The 25563-nt window shown below is 30.6% G+C and overlaps 4 protein-coding genes across 5 annotated transcripts; 2 read left to right on the plus strand and 2 right to left on the minus strand.

The window, feature by feature from the left end:
• Positions 1–3959, plus strand: LOC109601404 (fumarylacetoacetate hydrolase domain-containing protein 2). Its single transcript, XM_020017647.2, has 4 exons — positions 1–488; positions 3025–3241; positions 3304–3632; positions 3686–3959. Exons 1-4 carry the CDS (start codon positions 202–204, stop codon positions 3834–3836), a joined length of 984 nt encoding a protein of 327 aa, XP_019873206.1. The 5' UTR covers positions 1–201; the 3' UTR covers positions 3837–3959.
• Positions 3960–4297: 338 nt separating this feature from the next.
• LOC109601407 (39S ribosomal protein L35, mitochondrial) lies at positions 4298–5320 on the minus strand. Its single transcript, XM_020017653.2, has 2 exons — positions 5181–5320; positions 4298–4863 (listed from the first exon to the last, which is right to left on the minus strand). The coding sequence occupies exons 1-2, from the start codon at positions 5200–5202 to the stop codon at positions 4346–4348; spliced, it is 540 nt and encodes a 179-aa protein (XP_019873212.2). The 5' UTR covers positions 5203–5320; the 3' UTR covers positions 4298–4345.
• On the plus strand, positions 5204–9135 carry LOC109601406 (MICOS complex subunit Mic60). Of its 2 annotated transcripts, XM_049967347.1 has the most exons (10): positions 5204–5345; positions 5879–6266; positions 6431–6544; positions 6639–6915; positions 6968–7124; positions 7180–7479; positions 7535–7763; positions 8144–8302; positions 8353–8647; positions 8709–9135. In XM_049967347.1, exons 1-10 carry the CDS (start codon positions 5298–5300, stop codon positions 8884–8886), a joined length of 2145 nt encoding a protein of 714 aa, XP_049823304.1. In that variant the 5' UTR covers positions 5204–5297; the 3' UTR covers positions 8887–9135. The 2 variants fall into 2 exon arrangements, with proteins under 2 accessions (XP_049823304.1, XP_049823305.1); XM_049967348.1 differs by lacking the exon at positions 6431–6544.
• Positions 9136–10369: 1234 nt separating this feature from the next.
• On the minus strand, positions 10370–25228 carry LOC109601397 (elongation of very long chain fatty acids protein AAEL008004-like). Its single transcript, XM_020017639.2, has 8 exons — positions 25067–25228; positions 17866–17903; positions 13717–13783; positions 13469–13659; positions 13094–13174; positions 12702–12758; positions 11143–11559; positions 10370–10887 (listed from the first exon to the last, which is right to left on the minus strand). Exons 3-8 carry the CDS (start codon positions 13775–13777, stop codon positions 10714–10716), a joined length of 981 nt encoding a protein of 326 aa, XP_019873198.1. The 5' UTR covers positions 13778–13783; positions 17866–17903; positions 25067–25228; the 3' UTR covers positions 10370–10713.
• Positions 25229–25563: the final 335 nt, after the last annotated feature.

A 25563-nucleotide genomic window follows, 5' to 3' on the forward strand; every position in this document is an offset into this window, starting at 1 on the left:
TTGGGCGAGAGACCCATTCGTTCGGGTAGCACGGTACATATCGCATGGCACATTGTTGTGCCTCCATTTAAAAAAAATTAAATCAACAAGAAGAAAATAACATCAATTAGACTGAACACATAAATTCGTCAATTTAATTAATTACGAGCCCATATCGCCAGTATTTTCAACAACTTTATCGTAAAAACAGACTGATAAACCATGTCAACCTCGATTACCGCGTTGTTCGGCAACACATCCAAATTATTCAACAGTTTTAATTATTTATCGTGTGGCATTGGAGGCGCGAGGAGGAACTTCAGCGTGTCCAGCAGCAGGAAAATGAGACTCGTCCAGTTCCAGCTGAAGTCGGGCGGACCCCAGCAACTTGGTGCCCAAATCGCGGCCAACGGGGACATATTCCATCTCAGCGCCGTCGACTCGTCCATCCCCAACAATCTGGTGAAGTTTTTGCAGGGCGGCGTGCCCCTCTACGAGAAGGCGAAGAGGTAAAATTATTGAAATTGTTATTCGTGGGGGCGCGAACTCGACTTGCCACGACTTTCCTAGGGACATTTTGGGCCGTAGCATGCACTTACTGGTTACAGTTCGTACTTTCGTTTCGATGCAGGTCAGTCTCTGGCCCGAAATGTCGCTTTCGAAAGGTTAAGGTCAGTGTGTATTTTAATTATGTACCGTTTGTTACGGAGTTAATGGGAATTTTAAAACAACAATAACAATGCGGTGTTTCCATATGTTAAAATGTGATTTGTTTACTGCAGAACTTGTTTATTACAATCTTAAAAATCGAGATAAATTAATTTAATACCTATTATGTATATAAATTTAGTATATATCTTAAAGTAAATTAAACTATCTATAAAATCAACAGACGTATGTGACGCATTTTAAAAAGATAATCTTCGTAAACACATGCTATCAGTCTATCTAAATTCTGTTGGTTTATACATTTTTTTCAATTCATTACCTTATTACATGATTATTATATTTTATATACGTATATAAATGTGCGTAAAATGAAGTAATTTTTTGCTTGAACTATTTTAATTGTTTTTGTGGCTGTAAAATATTTCATTGGCTTATTCAAGTACTATTGTGAAAAGTAATTAATTTATTAATTAACCTTTTAACATGCTTTATATCATTGTATACAAATTTGTATTGTACTCATTTATTGTATATATTACATTGAAATTAATTAATATTAGTCCAATTATAAATTTCACATTGAAAGATTTATAACAAAAATTTTAATCATCAAACAATTAATTATTTTTTACAAACATATTCTCACATTAAAATTCCGAAAAATCCCCAAATAATTTTACTGTAAAAATGGTAATTTTTGTATATATAAATATATTTCCATTCTAAAAATTTCCGAATCATTTTACTTTTAAAATGATAATTTAATTGACTTTTTAGTTGTGCTATGTAACTGCTGGAAATGTTTGCTCTATAATTTAAAATATGGAAGAACTGATTATTTTTAACTGCATAAAAATGTGAAACATTTAGTCTGAATCATATATTCAGTGTACCATGGGTAAAAGCATTTAAATTTCAATAAAACATTATAATTTTTAAGACATTAATATAAAAATATAAGTTAATATTTCAAATAATTTAATAAAATAGATATTTCTTAGTTTTTATAGAAATATATTTTCATTAAAATATAGATAATTTACGAATTATTTTACTTTTAAAATGGTAATTTAAGTCTTTTTAATTATGGTATAACATCACTGTAAATCTTTGCACTTTATTTTCCAAAATACAAAAACTAATTTTTCTTAAATGTATAAAAAATGTGAAAATTTTAGTCTAAGTTACGTAAATACTTAAAAATTTCAATAACTCCCTATAAGTGACATTAATTTACAAATTTACTTTTATTAAATTTGCAAAATAAAATTAATATTGCAAATAATGAAAAATGTGAAATGTTAATCAGTGTTATGTGAAATAATATATTTATCAATAAAATACTATGATTTTTTGTTTTTGCAGTGTATAGTTAATATGCCAAATTGTGTAACTTCAGAAAACAATTTTGTTCAATACATTTTTAACGAATAAATGATAAAATCTAAATACATCACTGCTTAATAAATGCAACTAAATTAATTTTGTTATTACCACAATCAAATTGCCAACTAATTTTGTGGTTGCTTAACAATCTGTTATTTTTATTGTTATTATCATCGTGTTTATTTTAATATCCTGTCATACATACTTGCGTGCACGAAATTACAAACAAAACAATTCAGTCTCGTTGTATTGACCTATTACGAAATTATTTGATAAAACTACCTTTGTCAAGTCATTTTTATTAAAGTAAGAATTATTTCTTATAACCCGATAAGAATTCTACCCTAGTCTTTGTTTTATTACGGAGTCTTTGATTTTAAACAAGACAGTCATTGTAGTTACTTCAACTCTTATCTAAAGTCATGGACTCCAGACATAACTAAATTAGTTGCATATTTGCTTGGAATCTCTTCGCCCCTACAACTATTTCTTTGACCTTAATTATCGATGTGGATTTTGTCAAATCATTTACAAATTATATAATGATTGATTATTATTCATGGAATCGCGAGTCACTTTCTTGGAAACACGTCTCATTCAAGCACGTATACCCTTACAATCATATCAATAGGCTCGTTATAAATAAACCAAAATCCTGTTTGTTTTGCAACCCAGATCAACATTTCAACACGGTTAACAGATAGCGTATTTACGCCGTTTTGCGCTTAATTAACTAACCCGCCTACTCTTATCACGTATAATTGAATTGTTAAACATTATCATCGATAACGCGCATTAACGTTGAGCGTTTTATTTGCATAACACGAGGTCATCCTTCTAATACTGTATTCTGGTGACGTAAAAGTTCCATAAATAAATTTTGGAAGGAATCTCCGTACGAAGTTCATATAAAAATAAAACGCAAGAAACTACACGCCCACAATTCTTTTTTAGTATCGATACTCGGTATTTTAAGTGATTTAATTTCAGAGTTTTGGCCGCCGGCAAATCACTCGTGGCGCTTAACGACGTCCACCTACTGTCTCCGGTCACCAAACCCGACAAAATCGCTTGCGTGGGCTTAAACTATACCGGTCACTGTGACGAACAGAACAAGCCCTACCCCAAGGAACCCATCATATTCAGCAAGTGGTCTTCGGTTATAACTGGACCCAACGACAACGTGGTACTTCCTTCGATCTCCAGCGTGAGTTTATTTAAATGTCAACTGCAGAACGAGTTACCAACGAAATTTTAATTCAATTTCAGAGAGTCGATTGGGAAGTGGAACTGGCGGTGATTATAGGAAAAAAAGCGAAGGCGATCAGACCGGACCAAGCCAACGATCACATTTTCGGTTACACCGTTGCTCAAGACATCAGTGCCAGAGACTGGCAAAAGGATAGAAATGGCGGTCAGTTCTTGTTGGGCAAATCCATGGACACGTTCTGTCCATTGGGCCCCGTGGTCGTCACCAAGAATAAGATCGATCCTAATAACTTGAAAATCAAGTCTTGGGTCAACGGCAAATTGAAACAGGACGGAAACACCTCTGAACTGATCTTTAAAATCGATTTTTTGGTCTCATACTTGTCTCAGTAAGTCAACATTGTTTCATCTAATATTTTTTATGTTTAAATATTGTTTTTAGGATTGTTACGTTATATCCCGGAGATGTAATCTTAACTGGCACCCCAGCAGGCGTCGGAATGCACAGGAATCCACCGGAATTTTTGAAAAAGGGGGATGTGCTTGAGAGCGAAATTGAAGGAATTGGCAAATTGAGAAACGTGATTGTTTAAGACTTAAGAACCAAACTACATTAATCTTGTATAATTTTTTTATATTGTATGTTTATAAATATGTATTATTTTATAAGGTATTCCATAAAATTTATATTTATGCAATAAAACATACTAAAATAATTTTGGTTTTATTTCTTCTACTAATTATATTATTAATTTTGAAACAATTGTCTGAAACTGGTTGAAAAATAAATTTAACGTCTATGTTTAAGTATCTAAGTGGTTCTGTGAATTTCTTACATAACATAATAAATATGTATGTATTAAGTTTATGACTTTAAATATTTTATACTTGATCACTAAATAATAATTTGTTCTTTGAAAAATATTTGATATAAGCAACTTGGAATAAAAAAAATTGTAAAATACTTTTATATTAATTAAATATAGGTCAAATTTCTTTTTGTATGAAATACTTTATAGCGTGTGTTGATTTTGGGTGTAACGCAAATAAAAAGTCTCAATTAACTAATTTTATTGAAAAACAACAATTACCTTAACACTATTCAATTCTCAGGTGGGAAAAATGGTCTGGGTTTCTTGGCAGTATACACAAACTCCTCGCGACTGTGGTACGGATTATACGGATCGTCTACATAATATTTAGGCTTCCTCCAGTAACTTCCAACCATTTTGTCCAAAAGTCTACTCTGTGTGGCATTGCATAACACATGTTGCCTCAGCCTTCGCTTCCTTGCTGACGTTTTCTTCCACAGTTTCTTGTTCCTGCCACACTTGGTTCTAATCCAGCCTCCCCAGTTCAATCTGTAGAATTTTTTGAGCACCACCTTCACGGCTTTCCTGCGTCCCTTGCGGTACGAGAATTTGGTTACAGTTCTGGATGTTATGCCATTCGTAATGGCCTGTACGAAGGGGTTGGCCAGTAAGTTAGTTGTGGGGGGATTGATGGTTAAACATGAGAATTGTTGCACCAGTGATACGTTTAAAGGGTTGTGTTTGGCTACATTTTGCAGGATATTCGTGGATTTAGGCAATCCAGTGTTTATGCCAAATCTTGTGGCACCTGAAACGAAAAGTTGAATATTTAGTGACTTTTGTTTATTTGTATTTGGAGACAATGAATTAAGGTTATGTAACCGTAATGGCCACAATGAGTTAGAGTGAGACATCTTATTGATTATTTGGTGACATTTGCATGGTGGTAACTTGACGAAAAAAATGCCGTCTAACCTAAAAATTGTCACGGGAAACAAAAGTTTATACAAGTTTCGGCTTTTTACAACAATAACCAATTGCCCTTGGCGGTTGCAAAATTTTTTGGGAACCTCCAGAGCAAGAATAAATTCCCGTGATTGATAGCAGACAAACAATTTGACTTACTTCGGACGAGAACCCTGAACATCACGTCAAACACCTTGATGACTGCCAAACATAACTAAAGATTGGGAGAACAACTTCTCAATTTAATTCACACTCCCAAGTTGGCTGACCGGCAATATGTTGAGGGTACTGAAGAGAGGGATTTTAGTCAAAAAAGTAACATGGGTGAGTACTGTTATTTTTCTTTTTTTCCAACGTTCAAATTTTAACCTTACTTTATGCATATTATGTCACCTTGTCATGTATCAGAAGTTATTAATAAAATTGCACTTTGTAGGGCTCTATTGTTTTTGCCATTCATTAAATTATATTATTTTCAAGAGTTTAACATTCTTAGAAAATAATTGATTAATAAGGAACTATATAGCTATTGATCTATCGATTCATGTATTTTTATTTTAATAGGATAAATAAGAACATTTTTTTAATACTTTTATATACAATAGTTATAAATTTTATGCTTCTTAACTAGGATACTTTTTGTGAACTGATATGTGTATCTAATAATAAAACATTCATTAAAAACATGTGATTTGTTTAAACAAGATGTACCCAGTCAATTTATTATATTTTTGTTTTTATAGATTTTAATTTTACATCCATGTACCTATGTAGATACATTATATATAAATTTATAATGTTTATACACATAATTTTCCTTTTATTTCTTACATGTTTAAGTATTATGTTTGCTTTAGAAACAAGGAAAGAGGGAACTGAAACTGTGCACGAACTTCCGCAACGTTCCTACACTTAGATCATCAGAAGCTGCGCGCCTCCTGAGTTCCGGCGTATGTCCGCCCAAGTATGAACCACCAAAATCCCATACGGGTCGAAATGCGCTGCTCGGTGCTCTGGCGTTGTTCGGCGCCACCTTGGGATACGCCAAATACGACGACGAATTCAGAAGAATGATCGAGGATAACGTGCCATACAGTGATCAGGCACTCAAGTACCTGTTGTTCGAGGAGAATCCCTTTGGGTTCATTAGCGAGTATTACGATTCACTCAGAGAGATGATCGTGGGCGCTTCTAATAGCAGTTCATCCCAGTCATCAGACATTCAATTGCCCAAGTCTTACAAAGGTGAGCAGTCTGATTTGGTTTGTCACTAGTTTGAGGTTCATACAGAAATGATACTTAATGCTCATCTTCGACTCATTGTATCAGCCTTTTTGTTCTTAAATTAATTAACAAACATTTTGGGTGTGTATTTACATTTCTAATTCCTACTAACACATGTGCGTTAGCTCCACCGCCGATTTCTCCGTCACTGGACCTACCCAAGAAAGAAGAGTCAGGCTACACCGAGATCCGTGTCGAGAGCAAGGAGGACTGCGAGTCCGAGCCCAGCGTCACCGTTGGTACGTAATGCGTCTTCTATTTTCAACTTCATGGGTTCATATCTGTTCAATAATGTTTGTTTCTCCAATAACACACATAAATTGGAATGTTCAGGCGGTGATGTCAAAGTCGAAGATGACCGACCGGACATTCAGCTCCTGGAAAGACAAATCTCGGAAGCTGCCACCGAAGCAGTCAACGCCTACAACCGTGCGATCTACAATCTTAAGAAGTACAGTGCGGAGATTTGTCACGTGATCGATGAACAAGTCGACCGCATCAAGCCCGACGTCTGGGACCGGATCAGGGAAAAAGGCCGGCTTAAGAAGGAAGCTATCCAATGTGCTGAAGAGAAGGCTGCGGAAGCCTCCAAGAAAATCGTCGAACTTAAGTAAACAAACTATGTATTTATTAAAGTTTGAATCTAACTGGTTTGGTTTCAGATGTATCATTTCAGAAGACACGCGTGGTATTCCGGCAACCAAAAGGGACATCATCCTGGCCAACATCCAACAAGTGCAACAAGACATTGAAAAAGGCAAGAACGAACTCGAACGTGAAAAGAAAGGAAGCACCGTCACAGAAAAGTACTGGGATAAGGTAAACGAAGGTTAACACACAAAAAATAGGCGTTATTTAATTATTATGTGTACAGGTTGAATCAGCACGCAAGCATTTTTCTTACGAACTGGAAACTCTGTTCCCCAGCGTTAAACTGGACGCAAAAGAACTGAATTTAAGCGCCGAAGAGTTCGACCTGTTCATCTTGCACGCCTACGCCAACGTGTTGTATTACCAGAAAGAACTGGCACGCATGGACACCGTAATTCACGATAAAATCCAACGTGCCACCGAGAATGCAAGCCGCCGCGGTGAGGCCGCCCTCACCGAAGCCCAGATTTGCGAAGCCATCCAGCAGGAGAAGAGGAAGCTCGCCCTTTGCTTCCAACAACAAGTAAATTAGGTTATGCCACTTTGAAACAATGTTCTAATGTAATCATTACTTCCAGTCCTTGAAGATGAAAAAAGAAGCTGATTGCGAGATGCGTGAAGCGTTGAAGCGTCAGTCCCAAACATTCGCCGATCATTTGGCTGAGGCTATCGAAGCGAGGGCCAAGGAAATCGAACGTGAGTTGACCAGAGCGTTTGACGAACAACTGGAGAGCGAGAGGTGTAAATTCAAGTACCAACTTGCCACCATGGTTGGTAGGCTGAAGGGCTTGGACCATGCCATCAAACGTAAGTTTAATAATTTCATGTTTCCTTTTTAACTGCGTGAAGGAAAATATAAGGAAATTATATAATTCAATTATTTGTTTTATGTGCAATCTTAGTGGATGAAGAATATCAAGCAGGTATTTGGGATTGATACATTTGTATTTCTGTTTTCACCTTATTCTGCATAAAACAAGTAATTTTTGATAATTTAAATAGACTATATCTATATCATTTATATTATCATCTATAATCAAATGCATGATTTAATTTCTTCATGAATTCAATAATTTTTCAATTAAAATTAGAAAGTTTTATCTTTATACCTAGAATTTTGTTATCTCACTGTTTTTGCTGATTATATAAATTTCCGAACAATTATTGATATAAGGTTTTGTTTGTAGAAAAAGCAAATCAAGACGCCAGTGAAAAACGTGCTCAGGTGTTGTGGAGCGCGTGCCAAGCCCTCATAAGATCATTGAAGGCTGGCTGCCCCGGCCAAAACTGGAGGGACCAACTCCGACCCCTCAATCCTGAAATCAGCGCCGTTCAAAAAGCCGCAGGTAAATAACATACAAGTACTTTTACAACATTTTTTAATGATAAATTACAGCTGAAAATGACGAACTGGTTAACACCGTCGTCGCCGCCATCCCCAAGGAGGCTTTGGAACGCGGTGTGTACCCAGAGGAGGCTCTCAAGGAGCGTTTCCTGAAAGTTGAACAAGTGGCCAGAAAAGTAGCTTTGGTGCCTGAAGGCGGTGCTTCACTCCCGGTTCATATCTTATCCTACATCCAGTCACTGCTTCTCGTGAAAGCAGCCAGTCCCATTCCGCAGGCGGAGCTCGAGGACAAGAGCGAAATCGACTTTACCAAACTGGATACCAATGATGTCTTGCAGAGGGCGAGGTAAATTAAATACAGGCCTTTCACTGTTTAATTAATTAACTCTAATTATCGCGTATTTTAGGTACTGGATGGATCGTGGAGACATCGAACAGACTCTTAAATACATGAACTTGCTGAAGGGCGCTCCTAGATCCGTAGCTAGACAATGGATGAACGAGGCCAGGATATTGTTAGAGACGCAACAGGCCGCCAACACACTGATGGCCTACGCAGCATCCAGTGGCTTGGTCCATCTGTAAACGTGATTTTAAAAAAATATTATCGGTTTCTGTTATTTATTATCTCTACCGCTAATATATTTTTTTAAATATACCTATTTACTGATTTGTCATTTATTGCTTTTAAGCGACATTGTTATTTAATTACCAAATTATACTTTCAACAGAAACAAGTCACAATGTGTATCAAAGAATCCGTTAGATTTGTTTGTTATTACACTGTTTTTTATTTAACATCGGAATTATGTATTATTATAATTTGTAAATAGATTGTTGACTTTTTTTCTTCCTTTTACTTCTCCATAGCTCCTTAACGGCTTAAAATAGTTGATCATTTAGAAACTGCATTGGAGATTGAAAATTATGCAGCTTACGAAATAAATTACGTTCTTAATTATTAATAAATAATCTAATGAAATAATGGCTTAATATATGCCATAAAAAATAATGAAATTAACAAAATGCCAGTAATGTCGAAACCACATTACACTTTCATGGTTAACTGCGGTACGATTAGTACTAACTTGTCCACATATTTTTTGATTTTCTTTGTTCTTGTAATTTATGTACTAAAAATATTGTGTATATCAAAAGATATTAAAAGTAGGATATCCATATTAATTATAATTTCAGTTTAGAATATAAATACATTTAAGAATTTAATTGTAATTTATAAATTTTAACCAACGAACTGGTAAATTTCAAAGTCATTTTCAAAAAATAAAACACACGGTTCCAGTGGCCAAATTTCATAGATTTTTAATGTACAGTTTAGTATAAAAATAATAAGTTAATAATGGTGATTGACTCGCCTTGGCATTGATCTAATGAGGAGAAGAATACGTATTTAATATATGATAAGTACGGAGATTTTGTTCAAAATGACAAAAATATTACATTGAAATGATCAAAAGATTCTAACCCCCAGTATGAGGTGAAACATCATTCTACTGGAAAATTGTAGATCTTAAGATAAGCAAATTTTCTGCATATATCTATAGACTTTCAAGTTGCCTCTATTAAAAATTAAGGTGTTATTCAAGTTATTTAATGTACAAAGAACCTCAAGAAACTGTGGATTTCAGTCTCCGTGATCGTATCCGACCATCTTGGTCAGTCAAAATTTGCATTACCATTGAAGAAAAAGTTTTCATTCTATTAAACATTCTATTCTCTACTTAATTTTAATCTTTGACGACAAAGGGATGCAGCACAAACGAGGGACAAGAAGAAAAATATTTAAGATTGGACTCGCAATGAAGAAGCGTTCCTTCTTCTGTAAACTACTGATTGACAATTCCACGAGTGGTCACTTTCTCCACTCTATCAATTTTAGACAGTTAGTACTTCTACTTCGGTCCATCAATTTCCACAACCAAAAATTGTGACTAAATCAATCTTTAGTAGTGACGAAGTGACTGAAAGAATCTTTCAAAACCACAAATTAGATCATTCAATTAATGTGTCTTATTTCTTTTGTGACTGAGGGTAAAAGATACACAACTTGTATTTCTAATTAAATATATATTTAAAAAAATGTACAATTTATAATCCTAACCTATTTATAAATATTTACATTAACAAGTGAGCAATATTAACAAAGGCCCATCTCGTACGAAAGACGGCCAAAAAATCTCTGGAGTGTTTGGTCCTCTAATCGCGCCACGTCGCTAACTACAGCACAAACCACACACCCCTATTACAGTCTCCCACCCGGAGGCCGCGGTCAGCTCTAGGTATTTTCATTATTTCCAATAATAATAAATTATAAAACTAATGTGATGAAAAAATGAAAATAACATTAAACATAAATAGGGCTAAGCTAAGGTAACGGGGTGGTTGGAGAGTTTACGGCTTTGTCTTGTCGATGTAGACCCGATTCCTGAGCCTGTTGCTGCCGTCCGTTGTGTAGCCGTTCGGCATCGATTTAACCTGTTCGACGTTGTCGTACAAAACAGTCTGGCTGGTGAAACAGACGCCGTTCTTCACCGCTTTGGACAGCACGGATCCGTTTTTTTGGTTCTGAAACCGACACAGTACTTGTGTTAGAACAGCATGTGTGAAAGGATTATATTAATATAAAATCATTAACGATTGCGTAACTAGAACAACTTTTACCCGGCATTGTTTAAGTTTGCAGTTACGGCAGAATTGCACAGATTATTTAATAGTTAAACAAATTAACTGGCGAAGTGTGTTTGCTCACACGTCAAACTAAACTAATTTGCTTCGATGAACTGTAAACAATTGCACAAACGGAGATTGACCAATGCCTACCTCCACTTTGGCTTTCTTCTCCTTGTTCTTGACGTAGGCCTGCTTGTAGAAGTTGGAGAACAAGAAATAGAACATGAAGGCGTGCATGCCGATCCACCAGATGAAAGCTCTCGGGTAGTTGCACTCGGTGAACAGCAGTTGGAAGGCGTGGGCCATCACGAGCACGAACTGGACCATTTGGAGGGTGGTCAGGTACTTTTTCCACCACAGGAACTTCTGGTATTGGGGGCCGAGGGCGGCGATCAAGTAATAGGAGTACATGACGATGTGGACGAAGGTGTTGAGGAAGCCGAAGAAGGTGGAGTGGCCGCCTGGGGTGAATTTCACGCCGAACCACACGGACATCGGCATCACTCCGTGGTGGATAATGTGCAGGGTGGAGAGTTGGTCGTTCTTTTTCCTCATCACGAAGAATATCTAGACGAATAAATGGGAAGTTAGTGGCTGACTTCGATATTGGATTCACATGTCACATCAGGAATATTAAGCTCCTGATGTTCGTGAAACCAGTTTGCTTAATTGCAACAAAGTTCAAAATAATTAGAAGGCAAGGACATACTGCTTTTTGTTGGTTTTCCATAAAAGATAACTAGTGGTTTATTAATCAAATAGTTATAAAATTATGCAAAATATTTGTAACTTGCAGAATGCAGGCAAATAATTAATTATAAAATAAATATTTAATTTATCTATTTTTGTTTCTAGTTGCACGAATTGAATATAACATGTTTTAGCTACTTACAATTAAATGAATTTATCTATTAGCAGAAATGGAAAATATACAGTTATTAGACACCATAAAATAGTGAAGACATTAACGTTTCTCGAGAAATGTCGTGTTAATAAACCAGTAGCATAAACAATCATAAGATTTCCCAAAATAATCACCTGAGATTCACAAGAAATAACGAAATCCCAAATAAATATTTAATATTCTTACTGTCCTAGAAATACATTCGAACTGCTTTGGTGTCTTAAAATTAATCAAGTGGCATCATCTACGTTACAACAATGATTAATGAATATTCTCTTCCCATATACTGTAATTTATCACAACCTTGCAAAAGTGAACATTCACAGAGTAAATAAAGACATATTTGTCTCTTAGTGGGAATGGAATATTTAATAATTAGAAACAGTGAATATATTGCAATTTTCACAAATTTGTGAGGAAATATAAACTGTAAAATTAATGAAGAACCTTGCAAACAATCATATACAATATTTTAATAAAAAAAGGGCAGTTATCTTCATTCCAATCCATTTATGTTCAACCATTAGTTGTGATAAATAGTCGTTAAAAACAAAATTGCAGTTCACGATAAGGTTTACGTTACCATACGCGAATTATTAATATCCTTTTATTGATTATTTGTGCTGGTTTATTGTTTACATTAAAAGAAAAATTCCTGAATAAATAAATATTTGATTCGGTAAGTTTGTATGTGGGTTTATAAGTACGTTGTCGTCTTCGTTATCCGGGTTTTTGTAATTTGCTAGTTTATAGTTATTGCTTCGGTTTATCGTCGGTTTTAATTAAAATAACTTATTTTACTCACCGTATCGAAGAACTCCGTGAACTTGGAAAAGTAGTACCACCAGCATCCCCTGGCCATCTAAAATTAATAAAGTCAACGAGTTAAACTAATAATCAATAAATAATAGAGCTGATCCGGTTTCCGGGAATAAATTATTCATAAAAAATGTTTAACCGACTCGATTGAATGGGTCAACACACTCATTCAATGTCCCGTATTGATAATAAAATGCGTTTTATTACGAAAATATTCGTATTGGGAAATAGATCTTATATTGGGTAACCTTGAATCAGAAGCTCAGGTCAAGATTTTCAATTCAATGTTAATTAGGGTGGTTTTGACAAGTTGTGGCTTTCGATTTCGTGTTTCGAAATTGGTCGTTAATTATTAAGGAAATTTATGATAATCCTTACCCTTAAAGCCATTGGGTCATTGGAGTAGTCCACTGGTTGACATCTAAAGCTGTACGTGGTCATCCAACCTGCTACTGAACTCTAAAAATACATATTATTTGTTAATGACTTCATACGTTTATGGAATGATCAGTATGGATGATTTTTGGTTGTAACTGACACGTGGCAATAAAATGCGGAAAAATTGTAAATTGGACTTTGTTTACACGTGATTTAAAACAAGAATTTAGTTAATTGTCCTTGAACAACTAATTCTTATAGTTCAACTGTGCATTCAAATTTTCCCAAATATAAATCGAAACCAGTTCCAACCGAAAATTTAAAAAAAAAAAACTATGACATTTTGTTATGATAATTAATATATCACGTATTTACCTCATAGAACAGCCACGTGCTGAAAATCACTTGAAACAAATTATAGAAGATCAGCACCCTTTTCAGCTCGAATGGTTTCCTGTTTTCCATTAGTTTGGGCCCTACCACTTTCACACAATAAGCGTATGTCAAACATATAGCTAATGTGGGAAATGGAGAGCTCATCATCGGCCAATTATTAACCCTGGGGTCTAAAATTGAACGGGTTTAATTAAATATGAAGTTGGTAATTAGCTTCGGTGACTTACCGCTTTTGTTGTCCATGAGATCATGGTAGCCATCTATCACTTGGTTTATTAAATAGTTCATTTTCAGCTGAAACAACAATTACTTTAATTAATCGCATGTAAGTATTGTCCTCGTTGTGGTTAAAAAGGTGAATTTCACCATTATTTACCAGAAATTAAACTTGAATTAAACGCTACAGTAATTGGATTATTACAAAATCACTGTCAAGGTTTTTAACGGGAAAAATAACAACGAATTCTTGGTCGATAAAACGAAAGCTCATTTAACACCTCGCAATAGTTTACAAAATTCCTTTATCTAATTACTATTGTTTAGTAAGAGGCCATACAATTAATGCTTAGCACAATGTTTACATTGGTTTGTTGCTTAAATAAGCGCTTTATTTGCGCTGCCGTCTTCGACTTCTTGACATTAATGCATTTAAATTTCGTTAAATTCGTATCAGATTGTTGCCGGCGTTTAAGTGAAATTGTTTTATGAAAATTGATTGAACTAATTTGTGTTGTGGTAATTTAATAAAAGATTAAATTCTGATTTTTTTAAACAAAAATTAAACGTGTTAAAGTCCTTTGTCGATGAATAAAAATATTCGTTAAATTGTTAAAATGTTATTTTAATTTAAATGCTAAAGTATAATAATTTATTAATAAAATATATTGTTGACAAAATTTTTTCTTGAATTAAATACAGTCTTATAATATATATATAATTTAAACACCAAACTATAAAAAAATATTGAAAAAATGTACTTGACGAAAATCTTTCCAGAATTGAAACAGTAAAAAGAAATTTTGTAGAATTGATTTTAATTATCAAAGTAAAAATTGTATGTATAAAACAAACTTCATCTATTATTATTTGTATTTTGAATTTTATTTGTTATTTAAAGTTTTTAACAAAATTTTGTATCAAATGTTTTTTTGAAAATAATGTTGAAGTAAAAAATATTGAATGTAGTAGTTAATTTTATGGTCTTTACAAAGTAATGGTGAAGTAAGAAATATTGAATATAATTAATTTTATGAACATTTGATGGTTAATAAATATATATAAAAATATTATTTTGTTTGAAATTTTGAAAGTTATAATTTAAACACTAAATTATAAAAAAATATTAGAAAAATAATGTACCTGATGGTTAATAAATATATATAAAAATATTATTTTGTTTGAAATTTTGAAAGTTATAATTTAAACATTAAATTATAATAAAATATTAGAAAAAAATATACCTGACAACTAAAATGAAGTTTTGTGGAATTGATAATAGTTATCAAAGTAAAAATTGTATGTATTAAACTAATTTATCCTAATCGAACTAAAACGTGTCATTATCTAATAGTCAAGGCTTTTTATGTATATAATATCACCTCCTGGTTAACACAACACATTTCACTGAAAATGCGAATAATTATTTTAATATTGTCTATAAAATTTTCAAGGCGGCAAAATGGTCGTTAACACCGTTGAGAAGACGTCCTTAACAATCTCCTGTATAACCTTTAATGTTTCAGTTTTTATTTCTAATAAGAAAAACCTTCCGATCTAATTGGAATGTTACTTGACAAATATTAAAAATTAATTAATTACACAACGGAAAGTGCCAGATAATAACAAACATTATTTCTCGTCGGTTATACATAATATAATATTTATAACTGATGCATAATCAATAACTAAAGGGACGAATTAAATAGCAAGTTTATTATTTATTTGGGTTAATCGTTTCAATTCAGTTAACTATGGCAAACCGTGTACCAATAGCAATGGCGGGGTACAAATATTAAAACCAAATTGGAGTTGTTGCAACGGTGTCCAAAAAGGTATCGATCGTTGTTATGAACGTTTGCAATAACAATAAAAGATATAATAATTGGTGAAAAAGAAACTGTAACCTAAACCTTCACCCACTTTGTTCAAACTCCCGTTTCATGATATTGAACTTAAAATTTTCGTTACGCAATTTTGAACGAGTGCACGTTACGTTTTTAAACCTTGGTTTTCGAAACACCTCTCGGGTTTTTTTTTTATTCAACGGTACTTGCCAAATAGAATCCAGCCAATTTCCAATCCAACGCGGTTTCTAAATCGACGAATTCTCACTTCCGGTGAACCAATATATTATCGATAATAAGTGGGATAGCGAAGTAATACTGCAACACTGTTAATTATAATATACATTGTTTATTAATGCAATTAAATTAAAGCTGATATGTTATTAAGATAGTTGCAGTGCGTTAAATAACCTCCGTTAATTTTTATTTGCTGGCTTAATAATATGTGTGGGAACTGATGTTTTGCATGTGCATATTTTTAATGCTCTATTTAAAGGGCCTACATATGAAAAATATGTACATATTTCCAATAATTATTTTTGTAAATAACTTTTTAATATTTTAACATTTAAATTGTTGTTGTGTACAAATATAATTAAAATTTTGTGATAGGGAAGTTCCAATAGTTTTTTATATTAAAATATTCATATTTATTTACTTATTGTTTTCGTAAGTAAAAGCCTCAAAATTTGTAATTTTTTTTACATACTGAAAGATACAATCTTAAACATAAAATATACAACATTAATACAACAATAATCTCAAAATATTTAATCTGATTGTTATTTCTAAATAAATTGTTACATATTAAAGATTCAAACAAGTTTTTCATATTTTTTAATTTGTGATTAAAATTGTAATTAATTTTATTCTAAGAAAAAATAAAACAATTGTTAAACAAATAAATAAAATTTCGAATTAAACGAAGTTTTCATATTTGTATAATTTATGATTAAAATTATAATTGTTTTAATAACTTTTATTTTATGTTTTTATTGTTGTGTTTCCATTCCAAGAAAAATTTAAATGTTTTATTTTTTTGTTAAAAACCTTTGAAAAAAATTGTTATTCTAAGAAAAATTATATTAAAAAAGTAAATTATTAATTAATGAAATAAACAAGCATTGAATTTGTTTATTAAGTAAAGTAAATTTTTTCTCTATTTCAAAAGCACATTTGTTATACTATAAAAAATGTTTAAATCAATGATTACTCATAAATATTTACAAAATTATACTATGAAAAAAGTAAATTTTGGAATCTTGTCTAAAATTATATTATTAATTGTATTTATGATAGTAAAGTTTCTACAATGAATATCCTCAAAGTATTTAAAAATACAATTTATTTTCATTTTCATTTATACTAAAAAATCTTTAATTAAAAAGTAAAGTTACGATTTGTTTTCATTCTTAGAAAACTAAATAAATGATGTTTTTTATATTCCAAAAGTTCATTTGTTTAATATATTAAAAACGTGTTTTTCTTTCTAAGAAATATTAAATGAATTATTAAAAAAATAGCCATGTGTCATCCATAATTGCAAAAAGACTATGAATTTTAATTAACTTTATAATTACATTCGTTATGTTAAATGAATCTAAAATGTTAACTAAATTTCTATGGTAAACATATAAACACAAACCATCCATAATTCACTGCAAATCAATACAATTTGGAATTTTCTGTGACACTTGTTCCGCATCGACAACAATAAATTTGTGAAGGTTAAAAAAATACAAAGAGCCAGTCGAAAGGGTTTATCGATCAGTTTCCAAACGGTTTCCGCAAGTGAATTTTTCACCGGCGACGAGGCGTTGTTCCATCAAACTTGAAACGCAGCCTTGGTCGTTCTGGTTCACCTTCTGGTGATGCCGGGCTATCGTATTTTTTCCGAACCAATTGAAAAATCGATTCCTCGTCGTCAGACCTCCTTGAACTTCGACTAAAAGACATCAAGAGATGTGTGTACTGTTATTTAAGACAAAAACAATCATCGCTCTTATGTTTGTTATTAAGTTTTTTTCTCTTGTAACGTAAAAAAATTCGAAACAATTTTGGTTGTGAATGTTGGCAGGGATAAATTTATTCAGCTTTTTCCTTGTAAACTTTGCCCCCTTTGCAGAGAACTGAAGATTGTGGTTCCGGTTTTTTTGATCTTTGACCGTCTGCCAAAAGAAGTATACATTAAAGTAAGTGTTAAAACCGATTAATTTAGCATTTTTTAGTCGCTTATTTTAAAACAGGTTTAAGAATGTGACTAAATTAATCATTCTGAACCATTCAAATCCTCCATATTTATTTTTTACTTACCACTTAAATAGATTTATATATTATTAGTCGAGCACGACCTGCAACAAAAACAAAGAACATTAATTTATTTTTGTAAGTTCAGGTATGGAAATCATTGATATCAGTTAACTAAAGTCGGTTTTCAAGTTTTATTTAATTAAATGTGTGGTTTTTTACTCAGACTGTGGGAGACTTTAATGCTAATGAAACAACAAACCTTTATAACATTGTGTAATTATAATTTGTTATAAATAAATGTTATTTATTTATTTATATGAAATAATTTAACTTATAAATTATAAAATATTGCACATATATTTATAAAATTAAGTCTAGACTAGAGATTTTAACACTTCAATAAATCTATAAAATCATATCAAATTAAACAAGACAAGATGATTTTTCAATCGAATTTCTTTACACTGACTTTAAGTATGTGTAATATATTGAAAATTTACCAATCGCGAAAGTTCTTTACCAGAAAAAAATTTAAGCGGAGTGCGATTACTGTAAAAGTACGTTAAGTAATGCTTTGCAATCGTGCTTTTAATAAGACAGATTTGCTAATCGAATTTCCACAGGGTTTCTTGAAAATCAAGATAATTAACACTTCATGATTCGATTTTAATAACGGAATTAATAGAAACGATTTCGGTACGATGAATATTTCTTAATTTATTTATCTCATTATCGACGCGTGAGAACACAAAGTGCAAAGGCAGGTTAGCAAAAAGACAAACAACAATCATGACCATAAAAGCGCTTGAATAAATAAGAAAATGTGCGTCGTCTTGACATGAATTTTAAACGGGGATTTCCCAAGAAAATATCCGAGATGATGCAGAAGTGGCAATAGTCGTTCTTGAACAGTTGTTGCTATTCGAAAAATCGACAATAAAGCTGTTTTACGACGACATCAAACGAAACAAGATGAACCGTGACCGTTTATCAATTTTTCTTGGGCAGTTCGGCAACGGAACCGGTTTTATTAACTGATTTAATTAACATTCGGCAATTGCGGTAATTTTATATATTTATAATAGAAAAATCCGCTTTCTAATATCGAAATAAATATGCGAATGGGTGTGCAACGGTATTTTCTGTTCGTGTGAGATTGCACAAACTGCAACTCGTTTGTGCATTACAAAATCTCCGACTCGTGCACTTTAGCGGACAAAAATTTCAGTCTGCTTTATTGCGAATTTTAACATTTAGCATAATGTTTTTCTATAAGCGAATTGTAGTTGTATCTGCTGTACAGAATGTACGTAAAATTTTTCTATAAAAGTATTAGAAAAATTTTAAAATTTTTGTAAAAATCTATCTAAAAATCAGCTAAATTATGTGTAAATTCAAAATCGCCTATTAAATTATCTATAAAATCTATAAAATCCGTAAAATCTGTAAAATCTATAAAATCTACAAAATCTATAAAATCTATAAAATCTATAAAATCTATAAAATCTATAAAATCTATAAAATCTATAAAATCTATAAAATCTATAAAATCTATAAAATCTGTAAAATCTATAAAATCTATAAAATCTATAAAATCTATAAAATCTATAAAATCTATAAAATCTATAAAATCTATAAAATCTATAAAATCTATAAAATCTATAAAATCTATAAAATCTATAAAATCTATAAAATCTATAAAATCTATAAAATCTATAAAATCTATAAAATCTATAAAATCTATAAAATCTATAAAATCTATAAAATCTATAAAATCTATAAAATCTATAAAATCTATAAAATCTATAAAATCTATAAAATCTATAAAATCTATAAAATCTATAAAATCTATAAAATCTATAAAATCTATAAAATCTATAAAATCTATAAAATCTATAAAATCTATAAAATCTATAAAATCTATAAAATCTATAAAATCTATAAAATCTATAAAATCTATAAAATCTATAAAATCTATAAAATCTATAAAATCTATAAAATCTATAAAATCTATAAAATCTATAAAATCTATAAAATCTATAAAATCTATAAAATCTATAAAATCTATAAAATCTATAAAATCTATAAAATCTATAAAATCTATAAAATCTATAAAATCTATAAAATCTATAAAATCTATAAAATCTATAAAATCTATAAAATCTATAAAATCTATAAAATCTATAAAATCTATAAAATCTATAAAATCTATAAAATATATAAAATCTATAAAATATTATATAGAAAAACTATAAATTTTATAAAACAACATTTAGAAAATATGTATAAAATAAAATTTCATAAAATTTGTATATATCATAATATATATCATTTATAAGATAATCTATAAAATCATCAACAAAATTGGCAATTAGATCATCATAAAATTAACTATAGAATCGCCTGTAAGTCATCTACAAAATCAATAATGTTGGCAATAATTAAGAGAATTAAGCAAATGATTTTCATAAAATTCGCTTTCTGTTTCCAGAAATAGGTAATAACTTAATCGTTTTTTAAACGTCAAAATTCACTGATTGTTTTTAAATCTTTGTAATTTCTAGACTGACTTAACCTTTGAATATGGTTTCGTTTAATTGCCGGTTTCCACGTATGTTCACAAATAATTAACACAAACTTAAATTGAATTTTCTAAACTCACTTTCATGGTGTTCGATGAAAAATTGTGCAATTTCGCATGATTTCGTTTGGTACACATAGAAAAATTGATGTTAAGGTTATACACCGGTTTCTGCCATATATAACGTTCGTTTAATTAACGAGATGAAAATATCTTGGCAAAAAAAAAATTGTTTTGCGACTGTGTGTATTTGGATTATTAATATGGTTCATCTTCGTTGGCAATAAATTATGGCTAGAATATGGATTTCGGAGATTTAACGTATGATAAATGGATTTTTGAAATGCATTTTATGGTTTTCGATTGCTCAGACTTGATTTGTGAATATTAAATAATTTTTTTTTTTTTGAAATTACCAAATGTTCTTGTGAAATAAATTTTGTTGGTCAATTTATTTTCAATAATTTTGTAATTTTGATTCATTAATCTGATTTCTGCAATAATTTTAATAAGTTAATATTTAAATTTATAGAAAATTTAATCCTAAATGATTTTTTATTTATAATTTCGAAATTACATATAAAATCTGATGTCATTTAAACCTCGACTGTGCATTTACAAACATTTAGCTGTAAATAAATATATGCATGAAATTTAAATAAGTTGTCTACAATCACTATTTTCGCTAATTTTCTGTACTAAATATAAATTTTAAAGTAGTTTAATGGTAAAATATATTGTTCATATACTTTTAAATATTTTACAGGTGTACATTTAAATAATTAAATTTTAAATGGTATTTAAATTATAATTGTCCTCATATTGAAATTTGATGATTAGCAATATGGTGTTCAAGTATTAATGAAACTCAGTCTAATGTGATATTCTATTTACATGACTTAAATAAATGTAATAAATTTTTGCAGTAAATAAACATATGTAAATGATTCTCTACAAATTATACTTTAGTTAATTTTAATATTGTATCTAATTAAAAAAGCAGATTTAATTATAAACGAGACACAAAACAATAATAAAAAATTGAAGAACAATTTGGTATCAACATTATTAACCAAGCTCAGTTTAATGTCTGTTAGGTAAACAACATTCTCTCGTATAAAAATAAACGTTGAAAAAGGGGATGGTAGATTACCTTGATACAGATTTCAGTCATCTGAAGTGCGAAATTGCAGCACTGAAAAAACGGCGCATTCGGCAATTATAATTATCGTTCGAGCTTGATTAAGCAATTCAGAATATTTTTATAAAAATTCCATTAATATTTTAACTCCATAATTGCTTATTTTTGTTAAATTAAATTTGTTGCGAAAAACCATTGCAATTTGCCTCATTGTGTTCTAAATAGAACGAGTATAACAATGCGATGAAATCGAAAGTGCAAAGCCGAAAGCGAAGCAAGTCTCGTTTAAACACATTCCCGTTTGAGATTCACCTTAACCCAAAATATTTCAACAACAAACGTACGGCATTTTATCTTAATCATCTTCGAAGAGGTGTGCCAATGTCTTTGCACAAACTAATTTCAAAATAAATTAATATAATAACCTCAGGTAGTTTATTCGTATTTTTACAATTTGTTGTACTAATTGTAAGAGGAAATTATTTAAATTATTGTTGGAGTTTTGATATCAAAAGAATGTGGTTAGGAATGGATTTTTGAAAACAGGATATTTGCACCACCTTGAAGAGGCACATTCTTGATGTAAATGTGGGACATTGACAGCTATTTAATTGTTATTGTCTGACAAATTAGAGAAAAAACCTAACGATGCATTAACTGTCAATGAAGACAAGTATTTTGAAAAACCCGTATCTATTTTCTTTTAAAACCAATATTAATAAAGTAAATATTTAAACACGTGTATTTCAAGAAAACATTTTGATATAATTCAATTTAAAATTAATTTTTACCCATATGTAAGTGCTAATAAAAAAATAAACAGTACCCAAACAACTTGTTGTTTAAGTTTGTCATAAAGTCCATTAGATCGATAGAAATTTACGGTTACATCGAGGTTTGTTGCATAAAAAACCGTCGTTTTAAAAATGGCGAAGCCAACACAAAATTTGATCGACCGGACAAATGGGCAGTCAGTCATTGGGTGAATACGTCGCGACCAAAAACGAACGGAAAACTACAACAATCTTAATTGCGACCAATCGCCGTAAATGTAACGTTGCGCAAAACAAAGTGTGTCAGCCGTTTGGCGAATAATTCCAATTATTGGACCGCCACGAAAATGGAAAGTGATTTCAAATGTTGTTTCCGATGGGAAATTATTGAATTCGGCGAAGATGCCTCCGTCGAAGTTCGTTTTTTTGACAGTTTTCAAGAAAATTTTGAGAACTTTGTTTATGATAAACAAGTTTTTTTTTACTTTTTTTGTATATTATATTAGTTCAAAATAAATAGATTAATTAAATAATTAAAAACTGGTGTTTTGCGAATAAAACTACAACGGCTGATTACTGATGGACAAAAAATGAAGTTTTCCTTGAGTGAGAGGCAAAAATGGATTTTGAAACAAAAAAGAGGACAATTAAAAATGGGATTGACGCAAAACATCCATTTAAGAGAAGAGTTATATAGATTTTGTTTATAAATTATACGGTTGTTTTCTTCAAGGATTTTAATGTTACAATATGTTTAACTTTTATTATTATTTGTTGTTTTTTGTTTCCTTTTAAATAATTTATGTATTTATACGAATTTTATTTAAAACTATAACAATTGTTTTATGTAATTTAATTTTAAAATTTAAATAAAAATACATTCTTACATGTGTATTAAAAAAAAAAAAATAAAAAATTATAATTAAAAATTATTTTATCATTTGATTTTATGAAGTAAAAATTATTTTGTGGTATTTATTTGTTGTTTAGTTCTTATATTTTAAAAAATAATAATTTAATAAGTTAATAATTACGAATAAAATAAAAAAAGTAAATTTCAAATTCAACTCCTCAACATTTTATTATTCTTATTATTTAATGTTATTGATTATTAATTAAATTCATAAATACTAAAAAATAAAGCATAGAATGCAACACAATTTTATCACTTAAAGTATGTTTCATTGTATATTCCAATTTATAAAATTTTACCATTTATTAATACTATAATATTATAACAATCAATTTCATTAAATCAATTCAATTACATGTTTATTCTCTAATATTCAATGCTCCATTAAATCCACGGGCAAATTTTAATTATCCCTCCGATTAATCGATTAATCCCGGACAATAAAACAGAGAGAAAGGCAAAGAAAATTGGGAACACATTAATCGATAATAATCGATTAATTTTTTTGCTACGGGGTGCGAATTAATCCGTTTGGAATTGTAATAAATTCATAATTTATTGCGATCGCAGTAACTGTAAATTTAAATAATGTGTTTAGGGGGCACGCTTGACTTTCTGATGTTGCAAATCTCATTGTTTTTGTGATTACAATATACATAAACAAATTTTGTTTAAGAAAATATCAATTGACCTAAATCAGTGCGAAGGTTACAATAATAATTTTAAATTTAACGCCCGTACCCGTTTTAAGTTTGGAAATAAAATAACAAACGTGCTTCATTCAGCCGATTACGTTGAACTTGTTCGACGATCGAGGATTTGTGTGTACACAAAGAATGATTTTTGGTGCAAGTAATTATTTCATGAAAACACGTTTACAAATTATTAAGTATTTCCTAAACATGTAACCGGATGTTATATTCCCACTTCCTGCAAAATAATCGCATATCCCAATTAGTTATTACATATATTATAATAAATAACAAATTTAATCTGACAAATCCTTGACTTACACTTAAGTCTTGTGCTCAAGTTTAATTGTTGAGAAGTTGAGAAAAAAAATGTCACCTCTTTTAAAATAATTTATATAACCGTTAATTAAATAGTTGCTTTGGGGTCAGGCACTTGGACGTGCAATCTAAGCATTTAAAAAAAAAAACAGAATATGCACACAAAGATATAATTTTGTCAGAATTTGTTAATTACATTAATTATTAATTGCTGACATATTCGATTAACACAGAAAACTCAAATCGATGTTGGATGAATTAATTATGGGTTTATTTTATTAGATTTTTATTGCAATAAATAATAATTTATAGTATTCGAAATAGGTCGAATAAATATAAACTTTTCAATTCCCGTTAGAAATAAAAATATGGAAATTATTCGTTCACAAAAAAACCTGAATGGACCATCAAAAAAATACTGAATATATGTCAAAGCTTTAATATTCATATTCTGTGATAAATCTTAATTTAAGACTTTAAAATATTCAAAAAATGTTCTGTCAAAAATATGTTAAAAAAATGTGTTAATTTTTTAACTATACTTTTTTATTCTTTTAACTATTTTCTTTTAACTTTTTATTACTATAAATTAATGTTAAATGATCTGAAATAACATTAAAATATTTTTAAAAAATATAAGTTAAATACTTTCCAGAGACTTTTTAATATTTTTTCCTTACTAAATAAAATTTATTAAAATGTGACATCAGTGAAAAATATTCTTTTAATTTATAAATCAAGTTTTAATAAATAATTAACTATATTAATATAAAAATATTATATATATTTAGATAGCCAGTTTTAATAAATATAATGTTAAATAATTAACATAAAAACAACACTTACCCCGAAATTTAGAAAATAAAATCACAGTAAAATAAGTCACTGAGGCACAACACCAGAATGAAGACACAAAGCCCAGGATCCAGTGACAGTCCTGCAAGCGGCGCGTTATCCTTGACGTGAATGAACAAGTCGTGTGGCGGCGGTAAATCGGCTGCTAGCAAATAAATGACGGTTCGGCACCACGCACCTTTATAATTCGGCCCCACCACGTCGGACTTCGGAACGCGGGTGCGAGACGACGCGTATTATTCGTCGCCCCGGGGGGCTCACCCCGTGACCGTCGCGTCCGAGGTTAATGCCAAAATTTGGGGTTTGTTTATTTTTCGCATAATTTTATTATTTTTTTTTTAATATTTTTTTGGGGGTTCTGCTCAAATCGAGGTTGTGGAGGGTCTAAGTTTGTTTTTCTTTATAAATCAATAATATGTGATCAATACTTGGCATTTTATCTACCCTCCTTGGATTAAAAAAGTGGCTACAATTCAATCTCAAAAAGT

The sequence above is a fragment of the Aethina tumida genome, chromosome 5 (genome assembly GCF_024364675.1).
Source record: "Aethina tumida isolate Nest 87 chromosome 5, icAetTumi1.1, whole genome shotgun sequence".
Lineage (NCBI taxonomy): Eukaryota > Metazoa > Arthropoda > Insecta > Coleoptera > Nitidulidae > Aethina > Aethina tumida.

What these genes read in the sequence shown, in the direction of transcription:
- LOC109601404 (XM_020017647.2), top strand. Translation starts at nt 202, where the DNA reads ATGTCAACCTCGATTACCGCGTTGTTCGGCAACACATCCAAATTATTC. An exon ending in TACTTCCTTCGATCTCCAGC is followed by an intron (nt 3,242 to 3,303) that starts GTGAGTTTATTT and finishes ATTCAATTTCAG; the next exon opens with AGAGTCGATTGGGAAGTGGA. An exon ending in TTGGTCTCATACTTGTCTCA is followed by an intron (nt 3,633 to 3,685) that starts GTAAGTCAACAT and finishes TATTGTTTTTAG; the next exon opens with GATTGTTACGTTATATCCCG.
- LOC109601407 (XM_020017653.2), bottom strand. Translation starts at nt 5,202, where the DNA reads ATGTTCAGGGTTCTCGTCCGAA. An exon ending in GTTCAGGGTTCTCGTCCGAA is followed by an intron (nt 4,864 to 5,180) that starts GTAAGTCAAATT and finishes TTTTCGTTTCAG; the next exon opens with GTGCCACAAGATTTGGCATA.
- LOC109601406 (XM_049967347.1), top strand. Translation starts at nt 5,298, where the DNA reads ATGTTGAGGGTACTGAAGAGAGGGATTTTAGTCAAAAAAGTAACATGG. An exon ending in CAGAAAAGTACTGGGATAAG is followed by an intron (nt 7,125 to 7,179) that starts GTAAACGAAGGT and finishes TTATGTGTACAG; the next exon opens with GTTGAATCAGCACGCAAGCA. An exon ending in CCCTTTGCTTCCAACAACAA is followed by an intron (nt 7,480 to 7,534) that starts GTAAATTAGGTT and finishes CATTACTTCCAG; the next exon opens with TCCTTGAAGATGAAAAAAGA.
- LOC109601397 (XM_020017639.2), bottom strand. Translation starts at nt 13,777, where the DNA reads ATGAACTATTTAATAAACCAAGTGATAGATGGCTACCATGATCTCATG. An exon ending in GCACGTGGCTGTTCTATGAG is followed by an intron (nt 13,175 to 13,468) that starts GTAAATACGTGA and finishes ATGTATTTTTAG; the next exon opens with AGTTCAGTAGCAGGTTGGAT. An exon ending in TCACGGAGTTCTTCGATACG is followed by an intron (nt 11,560 to 12,701) that starts GTGAGTAAAATA and finishes TTATTCGTCTAG; the next exon opens with ATATTCTTCGTGATGAGGAA.